This window comes from Eumetopias jubatus, unplaced genomic scaffold (genome assembly GCF_037043125.1).
Source record: "Eumetopias jubatus isolate StellerSeaLion01/CBP00866 unplaced genomic scaffold, mEumJub1_p1.0 scaffold_16, whole genome shotgun sequence".
In the NCBI taxonomy this organism is placed as follows: Eukaryota; Metazoa; Chordata; class Mammalia; order Carnivora; family Otariidae; genus Eumetopias; species Eumetopias jubatus.
In genome coordinates, this window is record NW_028274822.1 from 82,850,263 (window position 1) to 82,875,947 (window position 25,685).

At 49.8% G+C, this 25,685-nt stretch overlaps 1 protein-coding gene across 2 annotated transcripts in view; it reads left to right on the plus strand.

The window, feature by feature from the left end:
- Positions 1-1,257: 1,257 nt before the first annotated feature.
- The window catches only part of RBM19 (RNA binding motif protein 19), a 136,914-nt gene continuing 112,486 nt past the window's right edge, over positions 1,258-25,685 (plus strand). For both annotated transcript variants that reach the window (XM_028116643.1, XM_028116644.2), the window contains exons 1-13: positions 1,258-1,402; positions 4,875-5,057; positions 6,790-6,915; positions 7,072-7,110; positions 7,406-7,598; positions 8,755-9,023; positions 10,637-10,717; positions 19,465-19,543; positions 21,639-21,710; positions 22,333-22,536; positions 23,790-23,920; positions 24,706-24,827; positions 25,254-25,350. In XM_028116643.1, coding sequence (XP_027972444.1) covers positions 1,367-1,402; positions 4,875-5,057; positions 6,790-6,915; positions 7,072-7,110; positions 7,406-7,598; positions 8,755-9,023; positions 10,637-10,717; positions 19,465-19,543; positions 21,639-21,710; positions 22,333-22,536; positions 23,790-23,920; positions 24,706-24,827; positions 25,254-25,350 — 1,632 coding nt within the window. In that variant the 5' untranslated portion in view covers positions 1,258-1,366. The remainder of the gene's footprint in view (positions 1,403-4,874; positions 5,058-6,789; positions 6,916-7,071; positions 7,111-7,405; positions 7,599-8,754; positions 9,024-10,636; positions 10,718-19,464; positions 19,544-21,638; positions 21,711-22,332; positions 22,537-23,789; positions 23,921-24,705; positions 24,828-25,253; positions 25,351-25,685) is intronic.

The following is a 25,685-nucleotide window of genomic DNA, read 5'->3' on the forward strand; positions in this document are numbered from 1 at the left end:
AGTTCATGAAAATAATAAAATAAAAGTACATGAAACCAGGACCGGCTGGGCAACCTGCACTTGCCCCCTCGTAAAAGGCTAATATCCCGGAGCTGCCTTATAAAGCCTGCTCCGTCCTGTCCTGACCAGGGTCTCTGTGTGCAGAAAACAACCCCCTAATTGTCATTTAATTAAACAGCACTTTCATGAATATCAATAAATATCTGTTGAATAAACGAATGACATCAAAACACGGTGACCCCTTAAACCATCTACTCTAGGTGTGAGGGTACATTTTTACATGTGTACATGTGCTTTCCTCCAATAGAGTTTCTGCAAGAGGTGGAGAGGGTGAAATTCGATCTTCCAGGTAACCTATAAAGCAGGTAAATCCTCATGGGGGGGGTGGTTGAATAGTGTCCCCCAAAGAGATATACCCCATGCCCTAACCACTGGAACCTACAAATGTGAGCTTAGTTGGAAAGGTCCTTGCAGATAGAAAGTTAAGGATCTTGAGATGATTTGAGATGGATTCTAAATCCAGTAAGAGAAAGGAGAGGGAAGTCGGTTGGATGCACACATAGGGAAGAAGGCATATTGACAGGAGGCAGAGACTGGAGGGATGCAGTCACAAGTCAAGGGAAACCTGGGGCCATCAGGGGCTGGATGAGGCAAGGAAGGATCTTGCCCCAGAGACTACCAGGAGAGTGCAACCCCGATGACACACTGATTTGGGGCTTCTTGCCTCCAGTACTGTGAAAGAATACATTTCTGTTGTTTAAAGTCATTGAATTTCTGGTAATTTGTCACAGTAGCTGTAGGAAACCTAAAACTACATTACTACTACTTAATAGGTAACAGTTCTGTGCCTTTGAGCAAGTTGCCTTGCTCTGGTTCCAGTCGACTCGCGGGCAAAACAGAGGCGTCTCCCCATCTCTGAAAGGGAAGCAAGCATCCCTAATCCTTCCTCCCCTCTTGGGTCTGTTTTAGAACTCAATAATAAAATAAAATAGAGGAGGGGGCTAAAACGGCTTCCAAGTGTTTGCAGGACTCAAAACACCCCGCCCGCCACACACAAACCCTCTCCAACATTAGGAACCAGCGCCCCCTGCCGACTGCGCCGCTGCATTGGTTTCTCCGGGCGGAGCCGAGCAGCCTGCGCTTGCGCAGAAGGCAAGCGCTCAGGCCCGCCCCTTGAGGGGTGTGATTTCCTTGGGTCGCTTTGGTTCGGACACGCCTGCTTCCGGAGAGGGCGGGCTGACGTCTGGAACACGTGATCTTGTTCCGGCTCGCCAAAGATGGCGGCCCCCAGAGCGGGAGCGTGGAAGTTGTTGGTGAAAGACGGTGTCCACCCGCGCTGGAATTGAAACTGTGGGGACTGTGCGCCATGTCGCGACTGATCGTGAAAAACCTCCCGAATGGGGTGAGTGCAGGGCCTGGGCCTGGGAATCTGAAATTGGGACCAGCCAGGAGCTGGGGGCTAGGAAGGAGACGGTCGGAGAGAATTGAGGGGCTTTGGCCCTGGGGCAGTACTCAGGGCGCATTCGAAACCCTAAAGGGTCAGGATCCTCGCCAGATCCCCATTTGACAGTTGGGAGAGGGAGCTAGTGACCGATCCATGGTTCACAGCCGGCCCGAGAGTACCTGACTTCCATCCCGACAAGTCTCCCAACACCCCCACGTGTGCTGAATGCTCTTTCCCACAGCCCCTCTCATACGAGCACGTTTGTTGTTGCTGTTGACTTGTCACTGGATCAGACCCTGCACTTACATTCCTCTACCGCTCGGGAGCCTTTGGGAGAGGCAAATGTGGAGTATTAGGTTGAGGACCTGCGTTTCGATCCCCACTCCCGCCTTTAGGGCCCGTGGCCATAATTTAAGAAAACTGAGTGCGTGTGAAGGGCTTTAAATCATTTATCCAATAAGTGGGGAGGGGTGACCCAGTCATACTTGTCTCTGTTTCCCTAGAGACCAGCACAGAACCTGGCACGTGGTAGGCATTCAGTAAACACATGTGGAATGAATGAGTGAAGAAGTAGCTGGATGTGTGTGGTGTCAGATGACTGGAGACAGTGTGCCGCGGTGGTTCACCCTTACCGCTTTTACTATAGCTTTGGTTTGGGTGGAGAGCTCCCACACCATTGGTGTGGCCAGTAAGCTCATTCCCAAAATACAAAATGTGCCCTGTGGATGGGATGAGAGATCTTCTGTACTCTTGACTCTAACTCCTCAGGAGCTTCTCTCTTCAGAAGGAGTGATAACACAAAGCTGTTTCTACTTTATTGTGGTTTTTTAACTTTTCTCTCCCTTCAGTGGGTTGTGGGAGAGCTATGACAGGATTTTAAGAATTCAAGCACTACAAAAAAAAAAAAAAATTCAAACAATACGGTGGTGTATGAAATGAGAAGCAAAGTCATTTGCTCCATCCTACCCTCTGTCTCTCTCCAGGAGTAATCATCTTCAATGGTTTGTTTTTAGGACTCCTCATAAGTATTACTCCATGTCTAAATGGTGGTGTGCTTTCTCCTCCATTTCTTGGTCTATTTACCCCAGTGACTGTGCTGACCCTCCCCCATGAAAGATGAGGAACCCGGGTCATCTGTTCTTCCCTTCCTGTCTGTTATATTATTATTTTTAATTATTCCATTATTTACTCCAAAGAGTAAACTTTCAAAATACATATTGATCCATCCACCTGCTTTAGGCAGTGTCTTTTGATGCCTCACTTTGATGGATGAGGATTTTAGCATGGCTACCCTTTCTTCCCCTCCCACTTCCATCTCACTGGGCTTCTTTCCTCATTGGACTGACTCTTTTACCATTGCTTGTGTTGTCTGGTGAATGAAAGAATTGATGAAAAAACAGTAGTAGTAGCAGCTAACATTTTGAGAGCCTACTGTGTGTCAGGCACTGTACCAGTTGCTTTCAGTAAAGTAACTCATTTAATCTGCAGCGGAACCCTACAAGGTAGGTTCCATTATTGTGTTCATTTTAAAGGTGAAGAAACTGAACTGCAGCAAGGGGGAAGTGACTTGCCTGAGGTCATGCACAACTGGTAATTCATAGAGCAGGGATTGAATTGAACAGTCTGCTTCTAGAATTTGCATTCCTGACCCCTACAGCCTACTGTCTGTCTTTGCATGCTAGCATGCACTTTTCTTAACTCTTTCCCAACATGTATTTAGTAGGGAGTACTCGTTATGTTGCTGACCTTGTAGACAGTGGGGGATAAGACTCAGTTCCCACCTTTACAGCATTTACGGTCTAGCAGAGGACTTGGACACCAGATGACTATGATGTAAGGGGCAGGGGTTGAAGCATGACCCAATGCTGTGTGAGCACAGAGGGCTCGGTTACCTGACCCACCTGAGGAGTCCAGGAGAGGCTTCCTGGGGGAGTTGATTGAACTGAGAATGAGGAGGAGTTAGCCCGGGCCTGCTGGAAAGATTTCACCCAGAGGAGACAACTAGTAAAACCTCAGAGGTGAGAAGCAGGGAAGGCTGCAAGGACTTTGACAAGAGATGGTGCTGAAGGGGTGGGTCAAGCCAGATCATGGAGAATCTTGCATTTTACCTTAGCTGCTTATTCTTGAGCCTCTGTCATTAGAAAGTCACCAAGAGGTTCTTAACAGAGGAATGGTGGGGTCAGACTTGAGTGTGGTTGCTCCCATGTAATGGGGAAGATGAAGTCACTGCTTTTTATGTATCTGAGCTGAGTTACAGATCTTGATTCTGTAGATCATTTATCCTGTATGAGCTTCAATTTCTTCTCCAAAAAAATGTGGATAATAATTCCTAACTCATAGGGTGATAGGAGATTTTAATGATCAGAGTTATTAAGAACCTGCCACAGAAAGCGTGTTTTTCCTTCCTATGGGGCTGCCAAGGTCTCTAGTTTCTTGAATTTTAGACCTTGTTTTGGCTATTTGTGGCATTCTCGGTATCTCCACTACTACCCACACACAGATCTCCCAGTAACAGCTTAGAAAACTCACTGAGTGGTGCAGGTAGTCTGGCTGGAGTGAGGATGGGGGGATGCCAGGAGCCAGTTTCCATACTGTAAGAAATCACCTCAAACTTAGGGGCTTAAACAATACACATTATTATCTTACAGTTTTGGAGGGCAGAAATCCTAAAATCAGGGTGTTGGCAGGGCTGCCTTCCTTTTGGAGACCCTAGGAGAGATTCTGTTTCCTTGCCTTTTGTAAGCTTCTCGAGGCTGCCTGTGCTTCTTGGCTTTTGGCCACGTCCTGAAGGGTCAGAGCCAGCAGCATGGCATCGTGCAGTCTCTTTGAGTCTCCACCATCACATTGCCTTTTTCCGGCCCTGACCCTTTTGTCTCGCTTATATAATGGGACTGGACATTGGATCTGCCCAGATGATCCAGGATAACTTCCCCATCTCGAGATCCTTAATGTAATCACATCTGTGAAATGCCTTTGGCCACGTGCAGTCACAGGCTCACAGGTCCCAGGGATTCAAATGTGGTCGTCTTTTGGGGAACTTCAGTATTCTGTCTACCACAGTGAGCAAACACATGTAACTTAACCACGTTCATCTGTTCATGCGTTTATTCTGACATTATCAGGTATTCACTGTGGAGGAGCCACGGTGCTGGCCTCCTTACGTAGTAGGTCTCCTTATCCTTCGAACAGCCCATAGAGTAGGACGATTTCATTGCAGCCATCCTGAGTCTTGATTTCCCCGTCCATGAAGCAAGCTAGTCCATGTCTGAGCCGGAGCTGGGGCCAGGTCCCACTGCGGAGCACACTCTGCCCCAGCCTTGTCTGAGTTTGCCCTTGGGGAATCCCGGGGCCTGGGGTTTCCAGCCCGTTTCTGTCCCCTTGGCTCTGAGGGCTCCCCTGCCCCTCCCTCACTGCGCCCCTTCTGTTGTAGATGAAGGAGGAGCGTTTCAGGCAGCTGTTTGCCTCCTTTGGCACCCTGACGGACTGCAGCCTGAAGTTCACCAAAGATGGCAAGTTCCGTAAGTTTGGCTTCATCGGCTTCAAGTCAGAGGAGGAGGCCCGGATGGCCCTGAACCATTTCAACAAGAGTTTTATCGACACATCCCGGATCACGGTGAGTCGGCTTCTGCCCACCTGTGGAAACGGACACCCCTTGATCCAGTCCGGAGCCTGGCTGCATCCGAATCCCCTGGAGAGCTTGTTCAGTTTCTGACTCAGTGTGGGGGTGGGGTGGGACCCAAGAGTACGCACGTCGGAAAGCTCACAGGTGAAGTAGTACTATGCCCCTGACACACCTGGACAACCACTCGTTCAGACACGATGGGAGCACCCACGCCATGCTGGGGATTTAGAGAAACGTGGTGCCCCTGGCCCCGTCCCCCCGGGGCCGGCAGGTGAATAGGCTGCTTTCACTCGGTGTCGTCAGGACTGTGATGGGGAAGCTCCAGGGACCACTGGAGAACAGGGGAGGCCCACGTCCTGGCCCCAGAGGTGTCGGGAGAGCTTCCCGAAGCTGGAGGTCCTGTTTGTGTCACTCATGTACATTTAATGACTCAAACATCCTTAACGCTTGGTTGAGAAGAGAAAACCAGATGTTAGACAAGTATGTATCACGTGACTCCATACAGAACCATGTTTCTTATTCTCTCTGTGTATGAAACATAGAAAGAGCTGTTTTACCAAAACATTAGTTTCTCTCTCTGGGTGATAGGAATTGGGGTAAAAACATTTTTTTTTTCGCTTTCCTTGTACGTTGTTGATTTGAGTTTTATACACTGAGTGCATATCATTGCTACAGAAACAGCAAAATTATTTTGAAAGCCCGTAGAAAGGGGTTTGGCAGGCGGACAGCACCCCCTCCCCCCAGGGATAGAGACAGCGCGGGCGCCCCCGAGGGTGGCAGGAAGTGCAGCCCATCTCGAGTGTGTTGGCGGGAGATGTGTCAGCTCAGGCCTGACACTGAGCATGTCTGGGCTTCCGAGTGGCCACCCGCCTCTCTCATCACCCCGGAGCCGTTCTCAGGCCAGTGAGCTCGCTCCGCAGTAATAACAGTGATTTTGGAAGCCGTTAGCTTAGCCTTGCCTCGTGCCAGACCCCGTGTCGGCCAGCCTGGGGGCTGGGTGGCTACGAACTAGGGCTGTAGAGCCACATCCCCCCGAGTTCCTGTCCCCACTCTGCTACCTTCTCCCTGGATGACTGGGACAAGCGACTTCACTTTGCCAATCTGGGAAGCGGGAAGGGTAGTGGTCCCCCCCCTCCGCTGTTTTGGAGGCTCAGGGTCGTCTTGCTCACAGAACACTCAGACTGCCTGGTGGGTGGAATTGGTTGCTCAGTGTAGCAACTGGAATGACTTTAGGGAGGAAAAAGCAGAGGCCAGCAGAGGACGCCCACGGCTGACCCCTGGACAGTAGGAGTTTGAACTGCGTGGGCCCGCCTATACACAGATTTTTTCCATGAACACAGTACAGTATCCTAAATGTATTGTTTCTTATGATTTTCTTAACATGTTCTTTTTTCCTAGCTCGTTTTGTTGTAAATACAGTGCATCATACGTTTGACACAGAAAATACGTGTTAATTAACTGCTCTTGGTAGGGCTTCTGGTCAGTAGGAGGCTATTAATAGCTAGGTTTGGGGGGCAGTGGAAAGTTACACACAGACTTTTCATTACACGGGGGTCAGTGCCCCTAACCCTGTGTTGTTCAAGGGTCAATTGTAATTTGCTTTTACTGGCACAGCTCGTAAGTGGCAACTGCCTTTTTAGAAAGCCTGGCTCCCAGGTGCTGAGGCTAACACCCGCGCTGGGCTGGCGGCTGGTGCCCCCATCACCCTCTCTCTCCCATGCAGGTGGAGTTCTGCAAGTCGTTTGGGGACCCAACAAAGCCCCGAGCCTGGAGCAGACACACTCAGCAAATAAGCCAGGCTAAGAATCCTTCAAAAGACAAAGACTCCGTCCCCACAGAACCCAAGAAAGTGCGTAGAAGGTCACTCCCACCTGTATCCCACATGTCAGCAAGGTGGTCACCCCAGGGGGCGGGGGGGGGGGGGCAGGACAGATGGTTCCAGAAGGCGGACCCTCCGCAGGCAACGTGTCTGTCCCCTCTCACCGTCTGTGCCTTCTGTTTGCAGGATGACAGGACGAAAAAGGTAGCAAGTGAACTGGAGAAGGTGAGTGTGTCCTGTGGACCAAGAGGGTGGGTACCCAGGATGGCGCTGGAAGGGCTGTGGCAGGCTCCGATGGCGTGTGGCACCTGGCAGGCAGAGGCGTGCCTCTTGTCCTTCTCACCGCATCTCTGTGGCTTCTTAGTCTCCTTGTCTGATGATGAGTGCAACCGGCTGGTCCCAGGGGTCCTCTAGAGACCAGGAGACATGAGTTCGGGCAATACTCTCATGGGGTGAGGGGAGGTTGTCAGGATGGTGTGCCCTTGCTGAGCCTTCTCTCCCTGCTCCCTGGGGCCACCAGCTGAAGGAAGACACCGAGTTCCAGGAGTTCCTGTCCGTGCACCAGAAGCGGACGCAGACAGCCACGTGGGCCAATGACGCCCTGGACGCCGAGCCCTCGAAAGGGAAGAGCAAGGCCACCAGTGACTACCTGAACTTCGACTCCGACTCTGGGCAGGAGAGCGACGAGGAGGGTGCTGGCAAGGACCCAGAAGGTGAGGGCATCCACGCACATCCTCCCTGCCAGAGTGCGCGCCCCTGTGTTGTGTCCTGGCCTGGGTGGCCGTGACCTGGGGCCCCTCGGTGCCAGGCACGGGAGGCAACGTGAGAGACACTGTCCTCTCTGGGGGTGATTATCCCACCCAAGATCTGCCCTGACCCATCCTGGTCACAGCCAGTCCAATGTTTATTGAGCACCTGCTGAATGCCAAGCATTGCTTTGGGCAGTGAGGATATAGCAGCAAAAGATAGAAGAATCCTGCTCACGTGGAGCTGTCATTCTAGTCAAGGGAAAGAAACAATGCAAAATGAAGTCCGCAGTTAAGGGTGATATCTAAAGAGGAGCGCCACAGCGAGAAAGCAGGACAGGAGAGCTCCCAGGGAAGGCCTCCCAGGAGGCGGGCCTCGAGCAGAGGCCTGAAGGCGGGCAGGGAGGGGGCCTCTGTCCTCAGAAGGGGCTCACAGCATAGCATGGGGGCAGATGGGAATGAGAGCCTTTGCAGTCCAGAGAGGTCACTGTGCTGGTTGTGGGTCAGGCATCGATTTTGTTCAAAGGTGAGAGAATAGATTGAATGTGAATTTTATGCCTGGTAAAGTTTCTGGGCAAAACTGGGGTCTGGAGGACTCCTCGGGGGTGGGTGGGATACAGCAGGGAAGGGGCCGGAGGGGGCGTCGCAGGCAGAGGGAAGAGCGTGGCCGGGGCACGGGGGGAAAGGGAAGCGTAGGCGTTTGAGGGGGCCTACGCGGTTCGGGGTGACTGCAGAGGAGGAGGTAGAGCTGGGGGAGAAGCCAGTCAGCTCACGCCGGCCTGATGAGAAGCGTGGGTGTCCTGCAAGCATCTGGAAACCACCGGAAGGTCATAGGCAGGGAGTGACAATCCTGTCTGTACTCTGAACATGATCACACAGGCCGCAGTTGAAAGAGCAGATTGACAAGGGCAAGACCGGTGCAGGGAGCCACGCAGGGAGCCACGTAGCTCTCTGGACTTGTGGTGCATGAAATGTCACAACTCCCACCAGGTACACCCTGTTGAACGTTACATATCAGACCCACCGGGGCTGCTCGGTGGCTCTGCCCTGCCGTGCCCTCTGCCATTCCAGGCCTCTGCTTTGCCCACAACCATCCCTGACTCTTAGCCTCCCGTTTTTGCAGAGGAGGATGGCCTCGAGCCCAGGGCGGCCGTGCAGAGGGAGCTGTCGGACATGGATTACCTGAAGTCCAAGATGGTGAAGTCCGAGTCGCCGTTGTCCTCGGAGGAGGAGGAGAGTGAAGACGAAGCTGTGAGCTGTGGGGACGGGAGCGGGGCCGAGGAGGAGGCCCCCAGCCCCGCGCCCGCCCAGCAGGACAGAGGGAGGCCGGGGGCCGGCCCGGAGCAGGGCGCCTCATCCGGGAACGAGACACCGGGGGCGGCCAGAGCTGAGGTGTGTGCATGGGGGTGCGCGCTGGGGCTGGGGGGGCTGGGGGGGGGCAGCTGCCCTTATCCTCACCCACGGTCCCTGTGGCCGCTTTGCTAGCGGGAGTGTGTCAGAAAGGAAAGACAGCTCTGCAGCCCAGCGACCTGCCTGCAGCTCTCAGCCCTGCCGTGTGCGTGCTGTGTGACCTCGGGCAAGCACTTCTTTCCTCTGAGTCTGCCTTCCAGAGCCGTGGGGTGTTACCGAGCTGCATGAGGGGCAGGAGCGTATGCTGCTTTGTGTTAGTAGCAGGGGAGGCAGGCGTGAGCCACGATGGACAGTAATAGATGGAATTAATTGAGTGCTTACTACGTGCTGGGTATAATGTCTGCTTTGTCATTTGTCATTAAATCTCAACGACAGCCTTCCAGGGAGTGGGGCTGTGCAGGGATTCTTGTCCCATTTTACAGGGGAGGAAACTGAGGCCCAGTGAAAGTGACTTGCCCAAGGTCACGGCTGGGAAGTGCTGGGGTCGGGACTCGGACCCTGACCTGCTGGGCTCTGAAGTCTCCGTTGTAGATGTGTGTGCTACCTTTGGGGACAGGCACACTGTCTCCCACCCGGGCATTCTCTGCTCAGACCCAGGGCAGGTCATGCTTGGGTCCCGAGTCCCTCACCTCCCTCTTTCGCACCCAGCCCTCCTCAAGGCTCCAAACTTCATCTCCCTCTTTTCTCTTTCCTCGTCCTCCTCACTCCTTGATTTACGGCCCCTTCTCATGACCACACCCCGTCCTTTGCTCCTAAAGTGTATATTCCAGAGAGGTAGTCGAGTATGGCGAGGTCAGAGAGCTCTAGGTTCAAATCCCAGCTCTGACACAGAGTAGCCACGGGGCCTGGGGTGAGGTGCTGCTCCCCATCTAAGATGACGCTCAGCATAGCAGTGGCCTCTGTGGCCGGTTTCCGAAACCCCCGTGCCTAAGCATACGCTGGCACTCACGGTTTCCGCGTTCAGGAAGATACCTCGACGCCTCGTGCACTGTAGCACCCCCCGTGGGGTCTGGGGCAGCACCCCATAATCGGGCACGTGTCTGCTCATGTCTGTTTCTGCAGTGAAACCAGGAATGACCACTCATCCTACAAGGGGTAAAGGCAGACGGTATATTGCCTCACGTCAGCTCAGAGCAGATTTTGATGGCCAGTGACTTCAAGTCAGAGCAACTTTTGTTGCCAAAGGAATTCTAGAAAATTTAGATTTTTTTTTCAGGGCTATTTAGATTCAGAATTACAAAGAAGATCCTGAACCCATAATACTCTAAGGTTGTTTGGGAGATTCAGTAGGATAGCAGCATTTACAAAGTGCTTTGGACGAGTGTCTGGCCCAGAGTTAAGCCCTGTAGCGAATGTCAGGATATCTCAAGGCTGCATCCAGTGCTGTCTGCCCCTCCTTGTAGTCTGAAGCCCCTGTTAGCACACCCTTACCTCCACCTGCAGCCAGACTGCACACCACAGCAGGCGTGATGCTGGTCAGCATTCCCTGGCTTGCCCTGGCCGAACGTGCCTCACTGAGATGTCTGGCCCTGCCTCCTCCTGAAGCTGTACCAAGGAACTCACTGGGGCCATTTCTGTTCTTTGCCATCATGCAGGCAGACAAACCGGCAAACCAGAAGGAACCCACCACCCCCTACACTGTGAAGCTGCGGGGAGCCCCATTCAGTGTCACGGAGGTATGACCAACAATGCAACGAGGGCAAGGAGAGAGACCCCAGGAGAATAGGAGGCAGGGATGAGGATGCTGGGAGGCTCTGCTGCATGGGGGCTTGAGGATCGTTGAGGACTTGACCTGGAAGGAATTGGGGTCAGAAAGGCAAAGTAAGATCTCAGGCAATGGCAGGGTCAGGAAACAGAGATGGCTCTACAGAGACCAAGAAAGACTCATTTCACTTCCTGGTCCTCTACGTTAGGAATGGCGAACACTCTGTTAAAAATTTTTAGGGGCGCCTGTGTGGCTCAGTTGGTTAAGCGTCCCAACTCTTGGTATCAGCTCAGGTCGTGATCTCAGAGTCGTGAGATCAAGCCCTGTGTTGGGCTCCACGCTTAGCGTGGAATCTGCTTGAGATTCTCTCCCTCTCTGCCCTTTCCAGCCCCTTACCCGCTGTGCTCTTTCTCTCTCTCAAAAATAAGAAAAATTTTTTTAAAGGATGAGCTGGTAAATACTTAGGGCTTTGTGATCAGTATGGACTCTGTTGTGACTACTCAACCCTACGTTGTAGCACTGTGGCAGCCCTAGACAGGGCTGGTTGTGTGCCAATAAAATTTTATTGACAAAAACAGGCCACGGGCCACATTTGGCCCACATACCGTAGTTTGCTGACTCTGGGTTTACACAGCAGAGAAATTTTTAATTTACTTCCTTGTGAAGGTAGTAGAAGTTCAGCATAGGAAATTTTTTTAAAGTAGCTAAGTAAAGAGAAGTGATGTTACCTGTAACTAAGATGACCATATTAAATGTCCTCCAGCTGAGTCGAGAGTGGGAAGAGTGCTAACCAGATAGGGTGCCAGGACGTAGGTCTCCTTCCTGCAGGTGTAATTACTGACTGTCCCAGGCAACCTGGGTGTGTTTAAGGTGGGGCAACCTTAAACACACACACACACACACACACACACCCTATATCCCACTCAGTGACTACCACTAATGAATTCTGAGCATATCTTCTTAGATACTTTTATACATACAGGTCAGTGTATATAAACAGTGATCTCTGTCTCCTAGTTTTATAAAGCATTCCTACAGTAAGAACTATTTTGAAACTTTTTTCCTCCATTACCACAATATGTTAAAAATATCTTTGAATATTGAATTATCTGCTACAACATCATTGTTCACCCTGTATGTTTTTCTTACTCTGGACACATTGTGATACACTCACCCAGTCCCCTAAGGTGGAGCCTGGGCGTTGTTTCCTATCTTTTGCTGTTAATAATAATGCAGTCAGCATTCCTTGAGACCAGAGGTAAGCAGATTTTTTTTTTTTTCCTGTAAAGGTCAGATAGCACAGATTTTAGGCTTTGGGGGCCATATGGTGTCTGGAGCACATTTGTTCTCTTTTTTAAAATAACCCTTTAAAAATGTAGAAACCATTCTTAGCTCGCAGATCATACAAAAGCAGGCCGTGGGCAATATGACCTGTGGGCCACGGTTTGCCAACCTTTACTCCAGGTAAATATTTTATGCAAGCACACGCACGGACATTTTCAAGGCTTTGATACAGAATGTCAGTTGCCCTCTGGAAGCTTTGCTGATTTATACTCCTTTCAGCGGAGTGTGAAAGTGCCCACTTCTGTGGACGCTGGGTGTTCATCTTTATCAAGATGACAGGCAAAAATGACATCTCATTTTAATTTATATTTTGAATTATTGGTGGGGTCAATCACTCTTTCACGTTTGTAAATCAATGTACATCTCCTTTACAGAGTGCCCAGCCGTATCTTTCCCCTTTTTTTCTCTTGAAGTGTTCATCTTTTTTGATAGTCTGTATATTTACTCATTTTTAAAAATTAAGCTTATCAAAGTTCATCTATGCAATCCGCATGTGGGTCGCACTAGACTATCTGAGTTAGCTGGTAGAGTCCTTGTGGAAAAAAAAATTCATCTATCCACACTCTTCCGTACATTGCATTTTTTACTTGATGTTACATCGTGGGGATCTTCCATATCAGGACATTCTTTTTCATGATGCATTATATTCTACCGTTTCAATGTGCCACACTTTAGTTTCAATACCAAACATGCAGAAAATCATGCTTTAATTAAAAAAAAAAAATAAGGAAACACTAGATGGCTTTTTGCAAAATTCATTCATAAAAAATGGTCACTTTTTTCTTCTCCATGAACAAAAACAAAATGTAATAGAAGAAATTGTTTGTATATAAAACAGAAAGAAAACCTATCTCTAGATAGTCTGATGAATATTGTGTGTGTGTGTGTGTCTGTGGAGGCTTTATAGATTAATAAAAGTTTTATGGAGAAAACATTAAACTCCAGTGAGGGATTTAAAAGAATACTTACATAAATGGAAAGCCATTCATTTTTAGCATGTAAAGATGCTAATTCTTCCTTAAACATGAATAAATGAATAAGCTCAGTTATAGCTCATCAGGATGGGGGTGGTGTCATAGATCATTGGGGGATATCCTGCAAGAATAGACCCTTTCCCTACAAGATACTGAAACATGTTTGAAGCAACAGCAATTAAAATTTGGTTCAGGCAAAGTTGTGGACAGGTTGATGGAATAGAATAGAATCCAGAAATAACTCCAGTTTATATCACATTTAACTGAGGGTCTTGAGGGGTATCTCATCAATGAAGAGAAGAGAGATTTTTTTCTCTAAGTAATAATGGGACAACCAGTTAACCTTTTTGAAGAGAGAAAGACGGATCCTTGCCTTACTCCTTATAGCAAGGTAAGTTTCAGATGTAACGAAAGCTTTAAAAAACAAAACTATAAAAATTACAGGAGAAAGCATTGGTGAGTTTACTTGTAATATTAGAATGAAACAGGCCTCTCTGAGCCATTTGCAGAACTCGGTGGCTGTAAGGAAAAAGACGGATTAATTGATGACACAACAGTTAAAACTTCTCTAAGACAACAAATGTCATAAAGTCGGGCGCCCGGGTGGCTCAGTCGTTAAGTGTCTGCCTTCGGCTCAGGTCATGATCCCAGGTTCCTGGGATCGAGTCCCACATCGGGCTCCCTGCTCCGCGGGAAGCCTGCTTCTCCCTCTCCCACTCCCCCTGCTTGTGTTCCTGCTCTCGCTGTCTCTGTCAAATAAATAAAATCTTTAAAAAAAAACAAAAACAAAAACAAATGTCATAAAGTCAAAAGACAACACGTTTGGAAAGAACTCAAATACATGGAGGCTAAAGAGCATCCTACTAAAGAATGAATGGGTCAACCAGGAAATTAAAGAAGAATTTAAAAAATTCATGGAAACCAATGAAAATGAAAACACAACTGTTCAAAATCTTTGGGATACAGCAAAGGCAGTCCTGAGAGGAAAGTATATAGCAATACAAGCCTTTCTCAAGAAACAAGAATGGTCTCAAATACACAACCAAACCCTACACCTAAAGGAGCTAGAGAAAAAACAGCAAAGAAAGCCTAAACCCAGCAGGAGAAGAGAAATAATAAAGATCAGAGCAGAAATCAATGAAATAGAAACCAAAAGAACAGTAGAACAGATCAACGAAACGAGGAGCTGGTTCTTTGAAAGAATTAACAAAATTGATAAACCCCTGGCCAGACTTATCAAAAAGAAAAGAGAAATGACCCAAATCAACAAAATCATGAATGAAAGAGGAGAGATCACAACCAACACCAAAGAAATACAATTATAAGAACATATTATGAGCAACTCTATGCCAGCAAATTAGATAACCTGGAAGAAAGGGGTGCATTCCTAGAGATGTATCAACTACCAAAATTGAACCAGGAAGAAATAGAAAACCTGAACAGACCTATAACCACTAAGGAAATTGAAGCAGTCATCAAAAATCCCCCAAGAAACAAAAGCCCAGGGCCAGATGGCTTCCCAGGGGAATTCTGTCAGACATTTAAAGAAGAATTAATACCTATTCTCCTGAAACTGTTCCAAAAAATAGAAATGGAAGGAAAACTTCCAAACTCATTTTATGAGGCCACCATTCCCTTGAACCCAAAACCAGACAGAGACCCCATCAAAAAGGAGAATTGCAGACCAATATCCTTGATGAACATGGATGCCAAAATTCTCACCAAAATACTAGCCAATAGGATCCAACAATCCATTAAAAGGATTATTGACCACGACCAAGTGGGATTTATCCCTGGGCTGCAAGGCTGGTTCAACATCCGCAAATCAATCAATGTGATACAATACATTAACAAAAGAAAGAACAAGAATCATAGGATCCTCTCAATAGATGCAGAAAAAGCATTTGACAAAGTACAGCGTCCTTTCTTGATCAGAACTCTTCAGAGTATAGGGATAGAGGGTACATACCTCAATATCATAAAAGCCATCTATGAAAAACCTACAGTGAATATCATTCTCAATGGGGAAAAGCTGAGAGCTTTTCCCCTAAGGTCAGGAACGCGGCAGGGATGTCCACTCTCACCACTGCTTTTCAACATAGTATTAGAAGTCCTAGCCACAGCCATCAGACAACAAAAAGAAATCAAAGGCATCCAAATCGGCAAAGAGGAAGTCAAACTCTCACTCTTTGCAGATGATATGATACTGTATGTGGAAAACCCAAAAGACTCCACCCCAAAACTGCTAGAACTCATACAGGAATTGAGTAAAGTAGCAGGATATAAAATCGATGCACAGAAATCAGTGGCATTCCTGTACACCAACAACAAGACAGAAGAGAGACAAATCAAGGAGTCGATCCCATTTACAATTGCACCCAAAACCATAAGATACCTAGGAATAAATTTAACCAAAGAGGCAAAGGATCTGTACTCAGAAAACTATAAAATACTCAGGAAAGAAATTGAAGAAGACACAAAGAAATGGAAAAACGTTCCATGTTCATGGATTGGAAGAAGAAACATTGTGAAGATGTCAATGCTACCTAGAGCAATCTACACATTCAAGGCAATCCCCATCAAAATACCATCCACTTTTTTCAAAGAAATGGAACAAAAAATCCTAAAATTTGTATGGAACCAGAAGAGACCCCAAATAGCCAGAGGAATGTTGAAAATGAAAAGCAAAGCTGGCGGCATCACAATTCCGGACTTCCAGCTCTATTACAAAGCTGTCATCATCAAGACAGTATGGTACTGGCACAAAAACAGACACATAGATCAATGGAACAGAATCGAGAGCCCAGAAATGGACCCTCAACTCTATGGTCAACTCATCTTTGACAAAGCAGGAAAGAATGTCCAATGGAAAAAAGACAGTCTCTTCAACAAATGGTGTTGGGAAAATTGGACAGCCACATGCAGAAGAATGAAACTGGACCATTTCCTTACACCACACACAAAAATAGACTCCAAATGGTTGAAAGACCTAAACGTGAGACAGGAGTCCATCAAAATCCTAAAGGAGAACACAGGCAGCAACCTCTTCGACCTCAGCCGCAGCAACTTCTTCCTAGAAACATCGCCAAAGGCAAGGGAAGCCAGGGCAAAAATGAACTATTGGGATTTCATCAAGATAAAAAGCTTTTGCCCAGCAAAAGAAACAGTCCACAAAGCCAAAAGACAACCGACAGAGGGGGAGAAAATATTTGCAAATGACATATCAGATAAAGGGCTAATATCCAAAATCTATAAAGAACTTATCAAACTCAACACCCAAAGAACACATGATCCAATCAAGAAATGGGCAGAAGACATGAACAGACATTTTTCCAAAGAAGACATCCAAATGGCCAACAGACACATGAAAAAGTGCTGAACATCACCTGGCATCAGGGAAATCCAAATCAAAACCTCCATGGGATACCACCTCACACCCGTCAGAATGGCTAAAATTAACAAGTCAGGAAACGACAGATGTTGGCGGGGATGTGGAGAAAGGGGAACCCTCCTACACTGCTGGTGGGAAGGCAAGCTGGTGCAACCCCTCTGGAAAACAGTATGGAGGTTCCTCAAACAGTTGAAAATAGAGCTACCCTACGATCCAGCAATTGCACGACTGGGTATTTACCCCAAAGATACAAATGTAGGGATCCGAAGGGGTACGTGCACCCCAATGTTTTTAGCAGCAATGTCCACAATAGCCAAACTGTGGAAAGAGCCAAGATGTCCATCGACAGATGAATGGATAAAGAAGAGGTGGTATATATACATACACAATGGAATATTGTGCAGCCATCAAAAGGAATGAGATCTTGCCATTTGCAAGGACGTGGATGGAACTGGAGGGTGTTATGCTGAGTGAAATAAGTCTATCAGAGAAAGACATGTATCATATGAACCTCACTGATATGAGGAATTCTTAATCTCCGGAAACAAACTGAGGGTTGCTGGAGTGGTGGGGGGTGGGAGGGATGGGGTGGCTGGGTGATGGACATTGGGGAGGGTATGTGCGACAGTGAGCGCTGTGAATTGTGCAAGACTGTTGAATCACAGATCTGTACCTCTGAAACAAATAATGCAATATATGTTAAGAAAAAAAAAAGAAGAAGAAGAAGATAGCAGGAGGGGAAGAATGAAGGGGAGTAAATCGGAGGGGGAGACGAACCATGAGGGACGATGGACTCTGAAAAACAAACTGAAGGTTCTAAAGGGCGGGGGGGTGGGGGGATGGCTTAGCCTGGTGATGGGTATTAAAAGAGGGCACATTCTGCGTGGAGCACTGGGTGTTATGCAGAAACAATGAATCATGGAACACTACATCAAGAACTAATGATGTAATGTATGGTGATTAACATAACAATAAAAAATTAAAAAAAACAATCATGGAACACTACATCAAAAACTAATGATGTAATGTATGGTGATTAACATAACAATAAAATCTAAAGAAGAAAAAAGACAACACAATTTGTAAGCAAACAACAGGCAAAATCTGCTTTCTTTAATTTACAAAATCAATTGATATTGGGACCTGTGCCCTGATAGGAAAATCGACAAAGGGTAGCAGGTCTTCTTTTTTTTTTTTTTTTAAGATTTTATTTATTTTTCAACAGAGAGAGAGAGACAGCGAGAGAGGGAACACAAGCAGGGGGAGTGGGAGAGGGAGAAGCAGGCTTCCCGCTGAGCAGGGAGCCCGATGTGGGACTCGATCCCAGGACCCTGCGATCATGACCTGAGCTGAAGGCAGACGCTTAACGACTGAGCCACCCAGGCGCCCAGGGTAGGAGGTCTTCTAAGGAAAAGAATGCGTATGGCCAGTAAGGATGCTTGAGTTCACTCATAGTTAAATACAGCTCAAAACTGGAAGATTACATTTTGCAAAAATTTTTAAAGTTCAATAATGCTTTCAGCCACTGTTGGTAGAGTGTGCAGGGAAGCCTTTTAGAGGACAGTTTGGAAGGATCAGTCAAAATTAAGAATATCCATACATTTGACCAAGCAATTTTAATGCTGGGAATTTGCTCTGTAGGCGAGTGAACCAAATATACCAAGATTTCAGTGCAAGAATGTTTACTGCTCTTGTATTACTGTTTTATTTATAACTTAACGTATCAATTTATGTCGTGTCGTTTATAAACGCAAAAAGCACTAAACAACCTTTACACTTTATCATTAGAGAAGTGGTTAAGTTGGTGGGTCTCAGCTGGGGCTGGTTTGCCTCCTCTAGGGGACATTTGGTAATATCTGGAAATGTTTTTGACGGTTGCAGCTGGGGAGAGGTGCCCCTGGCGTCCGGGGGGTAGAGGGTAGAGATGCTGCCAGACATCCTACAATGCACAGGACTGCCTCTCACAACAGAGAGTTATCAGGCCCAGAATTTCCGTAGTGCCTAGATTGAAAAACTCGAGGTTAACTCAGGTTAACTCAAGTATAGTACATTGATACAGTACAGTATAATGCACCATGAAAAAGAATGTCCTGTTATGGAATCCCCAGGCTGTACCATCAAGTAAAAAATGCAACGTAGGGAAGAGTGTGGATAGACAAATTTCTTTTATCCAGAAGAAGACACAACCTATATCGTATGCTTCTCAGTAGGCACATAAAAATGAGGAAAAGGTGTTTTTGGGAGAATTTGATATTTTTGACATTTTTTTTTTTAAATGGAGGTAGGAACAGAAAAACTCCACAGCTTTATTGGACTTCATTGTGTAGTGCTTTGATTTCTACAGTTGCCTGGACATTCTAAGCTTCCCCAAAGGCCTCACACCCGTACGCAGATGAGAAGGCATCCCCTACTTTCATTTTTAATAAAAAGCCAACAAGAGTGAGCTGGGCATTGGAACTAGGGGCCATTTTTGTTTTCTTGTTTGTACTTTTCAGCATTCCCTAACATCATATATACTTGCATGTTTGTGCATTTTTTCTAAAAAATGTGCTTAAGTCACCCTTATGTCCAAAATAGAGAAGGAGTTCAGAAAATCAGGGACCATCTACAACAGCACTTTAAATTGCTGTGTCTCACCTTCGTGAAGTAACATGGACAAATATTCATGCATTCATGAGAAATGACAAAAACCAGAGTTAAGCCCAAATATATATAAAAAGGTCCTTAGGAAACAGATCAGAAACAATGCCAGAAAATGCCGTTTGGGACGTTACTATTTTATATATAGCTCTCTCTTTTTCACTCCTCTGATTTTTTGTTCGAAGCTTATCTAAGGTAGTTTTATTTCATCATGGAGAGAAGCTCTGTGTTTAGTGGTGAGGGAGAAACTGACAGGTGAAACGCTGTGGGGACCTTCCTGAATTCGGAAATTTGGCCCACGTTTCTTCATTGGGTTGCACTTCTATTATTGGGTTGATGATAAAGGAGGGAAAACTTTTCTTCTTGCAGAAGAACGTTATGGAATTCCTGGCGCCCCTGAGACCAGTGGCCATTCGGATAGTGAGAAATGCTCACGGGAACAAAACAGGTAAGGCCTGGGCTGTGCGGGGTGGGTTCGGGGAGACAGAGGGCAGAGATGGAAGGTTGGGCAGCTGCCTCGGGGGAATGTTTTCAGGGTAGCTGTTGTGTTCGCTCTTAGTGTCCCCCGTTCAGTGGGACAGTTGAGGCGCTCGGGACAAGGGTCTGCCTCCGGTGGTGGCCTAGTATGTAGCCTGCCCCTGCCACCCCCACCCCCTCCACCCTCAGCCTACGCTTGTGTTTGCGGGCTCACCTGTTCCGTTTAAACACATGTCCCTGGTCCTGGGGCTTTGCTCGGCCAAGTCCACGAGCAGCTCTGCTGACGGGCAGCATTCTGAGTTGCCGAGGATGTGTGGTGTTGCCCTGGCACTGCCCTCTCCCCTGCCTTCCCCGCTCTGGGTGGCCACCCCCTCCCCAGGCTTCAGAGGAGTGGGGAACATGCTGGTAGGAAGGGTCTGAGCCTGGAGAGCTGGAAGCCTGCCTGTGCCTACTTGCTGGCCAGGTGCGGAGGCTGCAGGACTCAGAGCAGCAGAATCGGTGCCCCTTGGAGAGCCACCGTGAGGGCCTCCGGCTGGGGCAGGCCAGGCAGCACTGGGCAGGCGGGGTGTCCTTGGCAAGAACACTCCCTCATGGGCAGAGGGGCTGGGAACCGGGGGGGCGGGGGTGCTGGCTGTCTGGGGAAGAAAGGGCTCCTGCTTTAAGGGTGGTCTTGTCGCCTTTGAGTGTCAGCATTTCCTCCCCAGCTCTCTGAGCACGAAGGCCTGCTTACCAGGCAGCTCCATTTGGCCAGCCAGCTTTGCCTCCTTGCACACTTAGCAAGTGCAGTAAAGGAGGGGGTGACAAGCGCCTGTCCGGGCTCAGATCCCAGCTCAGCTGCTTACAGGCCCTGTGACCCTGGATGAGAGACTTAGCCTCTCTCTCCTCACCTGTGCAGTGGGGCGGTCCTAGCTCGTGATGTTGTGAGGATTCGGCGAGTTAACACACACGGCATTTAAACTATGCTGAATGTCTATTGCACACTCCCTGAGAGCTGCTATTAATAGTGGTGGAGGGGGCACCCCTGCTTTGATGGCACTTTGGAGACCACAGGGTGAGCAGGGGTTGGCCAGAGGGAGCAGGAAAGAGCATATCAGAGCTGTCAGGGCTGAGAGAAAAGCGTACTGGGGGCCCGGGAGCTGGAGGGAACTGGCGTATGAGAATAACGCTTTTGAGGAGAGACAGAATGTCCCCTCGGAAGAGCTGGTGAGGAGGCCGGGGAGCTCACAAATGACCATGGACTCCAGGCTGGGTGCAAGAGCGCAGCAGGGGCTAAAGCATGGGGAGGCCACAAATGGATATAGAACAGTCCCTGGCTGGTGACAGAAGGGTCCTGGGGCTGGGCCCACGAAGTACAGGTGGGCTGGGTGGGGCGTTTGCAGTCATCCAAGGAAGGATCGGCAGTGGGCTGGACTGGGGTGTGGCAGAGGGGGAAGGAGGGGGTTGGAGGACGTTTATGGGGATAGATGAGGTGCCTGCCTTTGGGAACAGAGAGGAAGGAGGAATCCTAGGAGGGAATAAAGAGCCTTGTGATAGAGCCCCAGACCTGTGGGCTTCGGACCAGGTTACAGCACTGCTACCTCTTAAGCTGTGATGCTCTGCTGGTCATGGGGTTGAGGCCCTGTGAGGTGGAGGATGTGAGCCCTCGCGTGCTCCAGGAAACAGTCCTGCATGCTTGTTTGTGTGCACGGGGCAAGCGACAGAGTCCTTGTGGAGGTAGCCACTCAGGTGCTGAGCTGGTCACACTTCCACCTCGGCACGTCTCCTCCAGAGGAGGCTACGGAGCGGGCCCTGGTTCGGGTGGGGTGAGGCTGGAAGGGAGCTGAAGACCTCCTGTGGTCTGGCACCTTCGTCTGGAAACCAGCCCGCGGGGTCTCAGCACTGCCTGCAAGGAGAGGTTTGGCCGGGGGTTTGGGGAGAGTCCGCTTGTATTTTGCAGACTTGGCAAACATAGGGGTTTTCCCCCACTTTCTGCTCAGATTCCCCCAAACAGCCAGCACAGTGTGGGTGTTCCTCTGTGAGTCCCACCCGTGTCTGCAGAGTCTCCCTTTGTCGCTGTCCTTTCTCAGGGTACATCTTTGTGGACTTCAGCAGCGAAGAGGAAGTCAAGCAAGCTCTGAAATGCAACAGGGAGTACATGGGTAAGGAGCCAACCTCTGCCTGGTTGCAGGGCTTCGTTTGCTCATTCGTTTACTCCATACGTTTTGATGGAGGGTCTGCTGTGTGCCCAGCACTGGTCTAGTCACTGTGCATACAGCAGGGAGCAGAATAGACCAAAACCTCTGCCCTCCTGGAGGTAAGAGTAAGCTGACATAGAGCAGGAAGAGACAGTCATCAGATGGGCCGGGATTGGAGCAGGTGCATTTTAAAACAGGATTGCATTCACTTGGGCCTCACTGAGAAGGTGACATTGGAGCAAAACCCGGGGACGGGGCAAACTCTGGATTTGTGGGATGGTGCAGAGGCTGTTCATCAACAGTACGAGGCCAGTCCTCCAGGGTTTTCTGTCCTCTGACACCTTTGCCCAGGCAGAGCCAGGGAGTGTGCCCTGGTAGAGGATGCAGCACGGTGGCCTGGGGTGACCAAGCAGGCTGCCCCCCACCCCCCCACCGCCAGGGTTGAAGCCGGATGTGCAGGATGAGTGAGATTCGGGGAGAGGGCCCTTCTGGTTCAGGCCCAGCCCTGGCTCAGACCGCCACCCCGGGAGGAGTCGCAGGCTAGTTCCAGGCTTGCCCCAGAGCCCTGACTCCTCTCCTCCTGCAGGTGGGCGCTACATTGAGGTATTCAGGGAAAAAAACATCCCTACGGCCAAGGGGCCCCTGAAGAGTAGTGCCAAGCCCTGGCAAGGCCGGACCCTCGGGGAGAATGAAGAGGAGGAGGACGTGGCCGACTCCGGGAGGCTCTTCATACGAAACCTGCCCTACACCAGCACCGAGGAGGACCTGGAGCAGCTCTTCTCCAAGTTTGGTAGGGGCACCGCCTCCCACTGCCTCATAGCACGTGGTGCGCGAGCAGACGGCCTGGGTTTGAGCACGGCCCACCTCCTGTCAGCTCCTGACCACGGGCAAATGGCTTCCCGCTCTTGTCTCTGTTCTGTCATCCATAGATGGGGCTGATGACCCCTGAGCTGCTGCGAGCGCTCACACGTCATGGACATAGGGTTAGCAGGGCTCCCAGCAAAAGGTCGTGTCACAGGCGTCGTGTGCTGTCTGAACCCATTGTCTCCTTGCTCTCACTGTCTGAACTCAGAACCGTCGAGATTTGGAAACATTCTGCTGAGCTAGCCCTTGCTGTCCGAACTCTTGCTGCTGAGAGTGTGAAGTCCAGTCACTGGGGGCAGGAGCACGACAGGGCTCCTCAGTCTGAGCTCCACTGTCTGAGGCCTTGCTCTCCAAACTGAGCGTCCCAAGTTGATGTGATAGGGTCACGTTTGTCATGGTCACTGCTTCTGCTGCTATTTCTCAGGCGAGAACAGGAAGGCCTGAGGTTCGACTTGGCATGCAGGGCTGTGTGTTTATAAGGGCGTGGCTGTTGAAGGGAAGGAAGTTAGGGTTTGAGATGGAGGGTGAGGTCTGGATGCTTTGGGATCCCTCACTGCTGTTTGGAGGCCACCTGCAGGTCGTGCGGGCAGGGAGGCCCTGGGTGGAACTCTGCCAGCAGGCGCCTTTGTGTGACCTCCCAGCCCGCGGCCACTGGTTTGCACAGCAGGGCCAGGCTGCCCAGGCTGGGGGATGAGCCGTGGCCTCCCAAGTTTCCGTGGGGGAAGACAAAGACCGAGATGGGGTGTGGGCACCCCCTGGTGTTGAGAGCAGAAGCTGCTTCAGAAGGGCTGTACTTGGACCCAGCACACCCCTCCGGGGGGCACTAACTTTGGAGCAGGCGTGGTTCAGTACACTATGCACATATTGACGCATTTATGGGCCGGCTCACAGCTGCCCTGTGAGCTTGGCATTCTTAGGATGCCACTTTACAGATGAGAGACTGAGACACGTGGAGGCTAGTCATTTGCTCCTGGCCACACACGTGGTAGGTGTTGGAGGCAGGATCCAGGCCAGGCTCATGTACTTCTAGGGTAGACACATAAAGGATTGTGAAAGGCCACTCTTGACCTCTGAGGTGGTCTCACGGCAACCACGGCTGTGGCCCACCCAGAAGAGCTGGGTGCCCAGCACTCAGGCCCATCCCCAGCCCCCAGGATGCTGACACCTGTCCTTCCTCAGGTCCTCTGTCTGAGCTTCATTACCCGATTGACAGCCTGACCAAGAAACCCAAGGGCTTTGCCTTCGTCACCTTCATGTTCCCTGAGCACGCTGTGAGGGCCTACGCAGAAGTGGACGGGCAGGTGTTCCAGGTGACTGCTCCGGGCTGGCGGGTGGCGGCTGGGCTCAGGTGATGGGGAAAGGATGTGTGGGCCCACACGCACGAGCACCCACATTTCTTAAAACGCAGATGGTGTGCGAAGCCTCTGCCTCGCAGGAGCCTGTAGAGGGGAGCTCCCCCGGGGCAGGGCCCTTCAGCTCCTAGGACAGCACCGGGCACACCCTGGAGGCTCGAAAACTATTTGTCAAATGAACACATATGCTCTGTGTCCCCAGAAATACTGTTTGGGAGAGAAATAAAGAAGGAGAGTTTGGACTGGTCATGTTAAGTGGGCACAATAGGTTGTAAGAAACTCTTCTTCTTTTCCAGTGTTACCGAGCAGTGTGCTTTGCCTCCCTGCTCAAGCCCAGGCCACCTCGAGCTCCCTTTCTCCTTTTTCTCCCCACTCATTTGTTCATTCATGATTTGTTGATCTCCAGGGACCCCCCAGCCAGACCGGTTCCCACCCGCGTTGAGCCCTCGCTTCAGTGTGCGGGGACAGGACGGGGCCTGGGCTTGAGGGGGTGGGGGCTGCTGCAGGGGTTTTATAAAATGCTCAGTTTCTGTCGTGAGGCTGTGTCAAAAGTCCCCCACCAGCATAGGAACCCTGATTCGTGTGGCCAGGCCCCCATTCTGGTGTGAGGGTGGCCATGTGTCCTGACTAGGGTTATCAGCACTGGGTCCAGCCTACCAGTGGAGGGGCTAATGTCCTGGGGCAGGATGTGGACCCACCTATCCCCTTCCTCTCTCTACCCTCTTCTCGCCATCCCCTTCCAGGGCAGAATGCTCCACGTGTTACCATCCACCATCAAGAAGGAAGCCAGTGAGGATGCGGACACCCCAGGATCATCGTCCTATAAGAAGCAGAAAGAATCTAAAGACAAAGCCAACAGCTCCAGGTCCTTACCCGCTACCAGCCTCTAGGCCCTGCTCCTCCAGCCTCCTACATGCTCTGGCTCCTTGGGATGGGTTCAGCCTCTCATCGGTGACCTTCCTGAGCCCCACTTTCATCATCTGCTTAATGGGGGAATCACAGTGGTGCCTTACTTTCTTGGTGTTATAAGAGTTGAATGAACTGATATAAGCAAAGTGCTTAGTCCCTGGCACAAAGTAAGTGCATGTCAAATGTCGGGGATCATATCGTCATTGCTCACATCTCCAGGCCCTGGGTTCTTGGCCCACGCCAGGTAAGTTGGCAGGAGGAGGAGGCTTTGGGGGCTTAGAAGGGCAGGTGATGAGCTTACTTCTTAGAGTTTTTGCATCTGAGAAGATACTCCGCTCGTTCAGCCTTGGTCTGACTTCTCTGTTCTGCCTCTGCCTCTCAGCTCTCACAACTGGAACACGCTGTTCATGGGCCCAAACGCCGTGGCGGACGCCATTGCACAAAAGTACAGCACCACCAAGAGTCAAGTGTTTGACCACGTGAGTGGGCGTCCCATCTGACATGCCCAGCTCTGGGCCGATCGCAACGGAAGAAAGAGCAGGGGAGGGGCCGTTGTTCTGGGGTCATCTACAAGCCCTGACCTCAGGCTGAAGTTGTAGGCATCCTTGGGGCCTTCTCTGGAAGTATCCTCTCCACGCTCCAGGCCTGCTTCTCCCGGGCTTGTGTGGAGCCAAGCCAGAGAGACTCAGCTGTGCGGTGCTCCTCACCACAGCCCGATGAGCTAGGTGCTCCTGTTGTCCCACTTTCCAGATGAAGAAACTGAGGCCTAGGGACACAAAGCAACCTTCCCAGGGTGACACACCTGGAAAAGGCA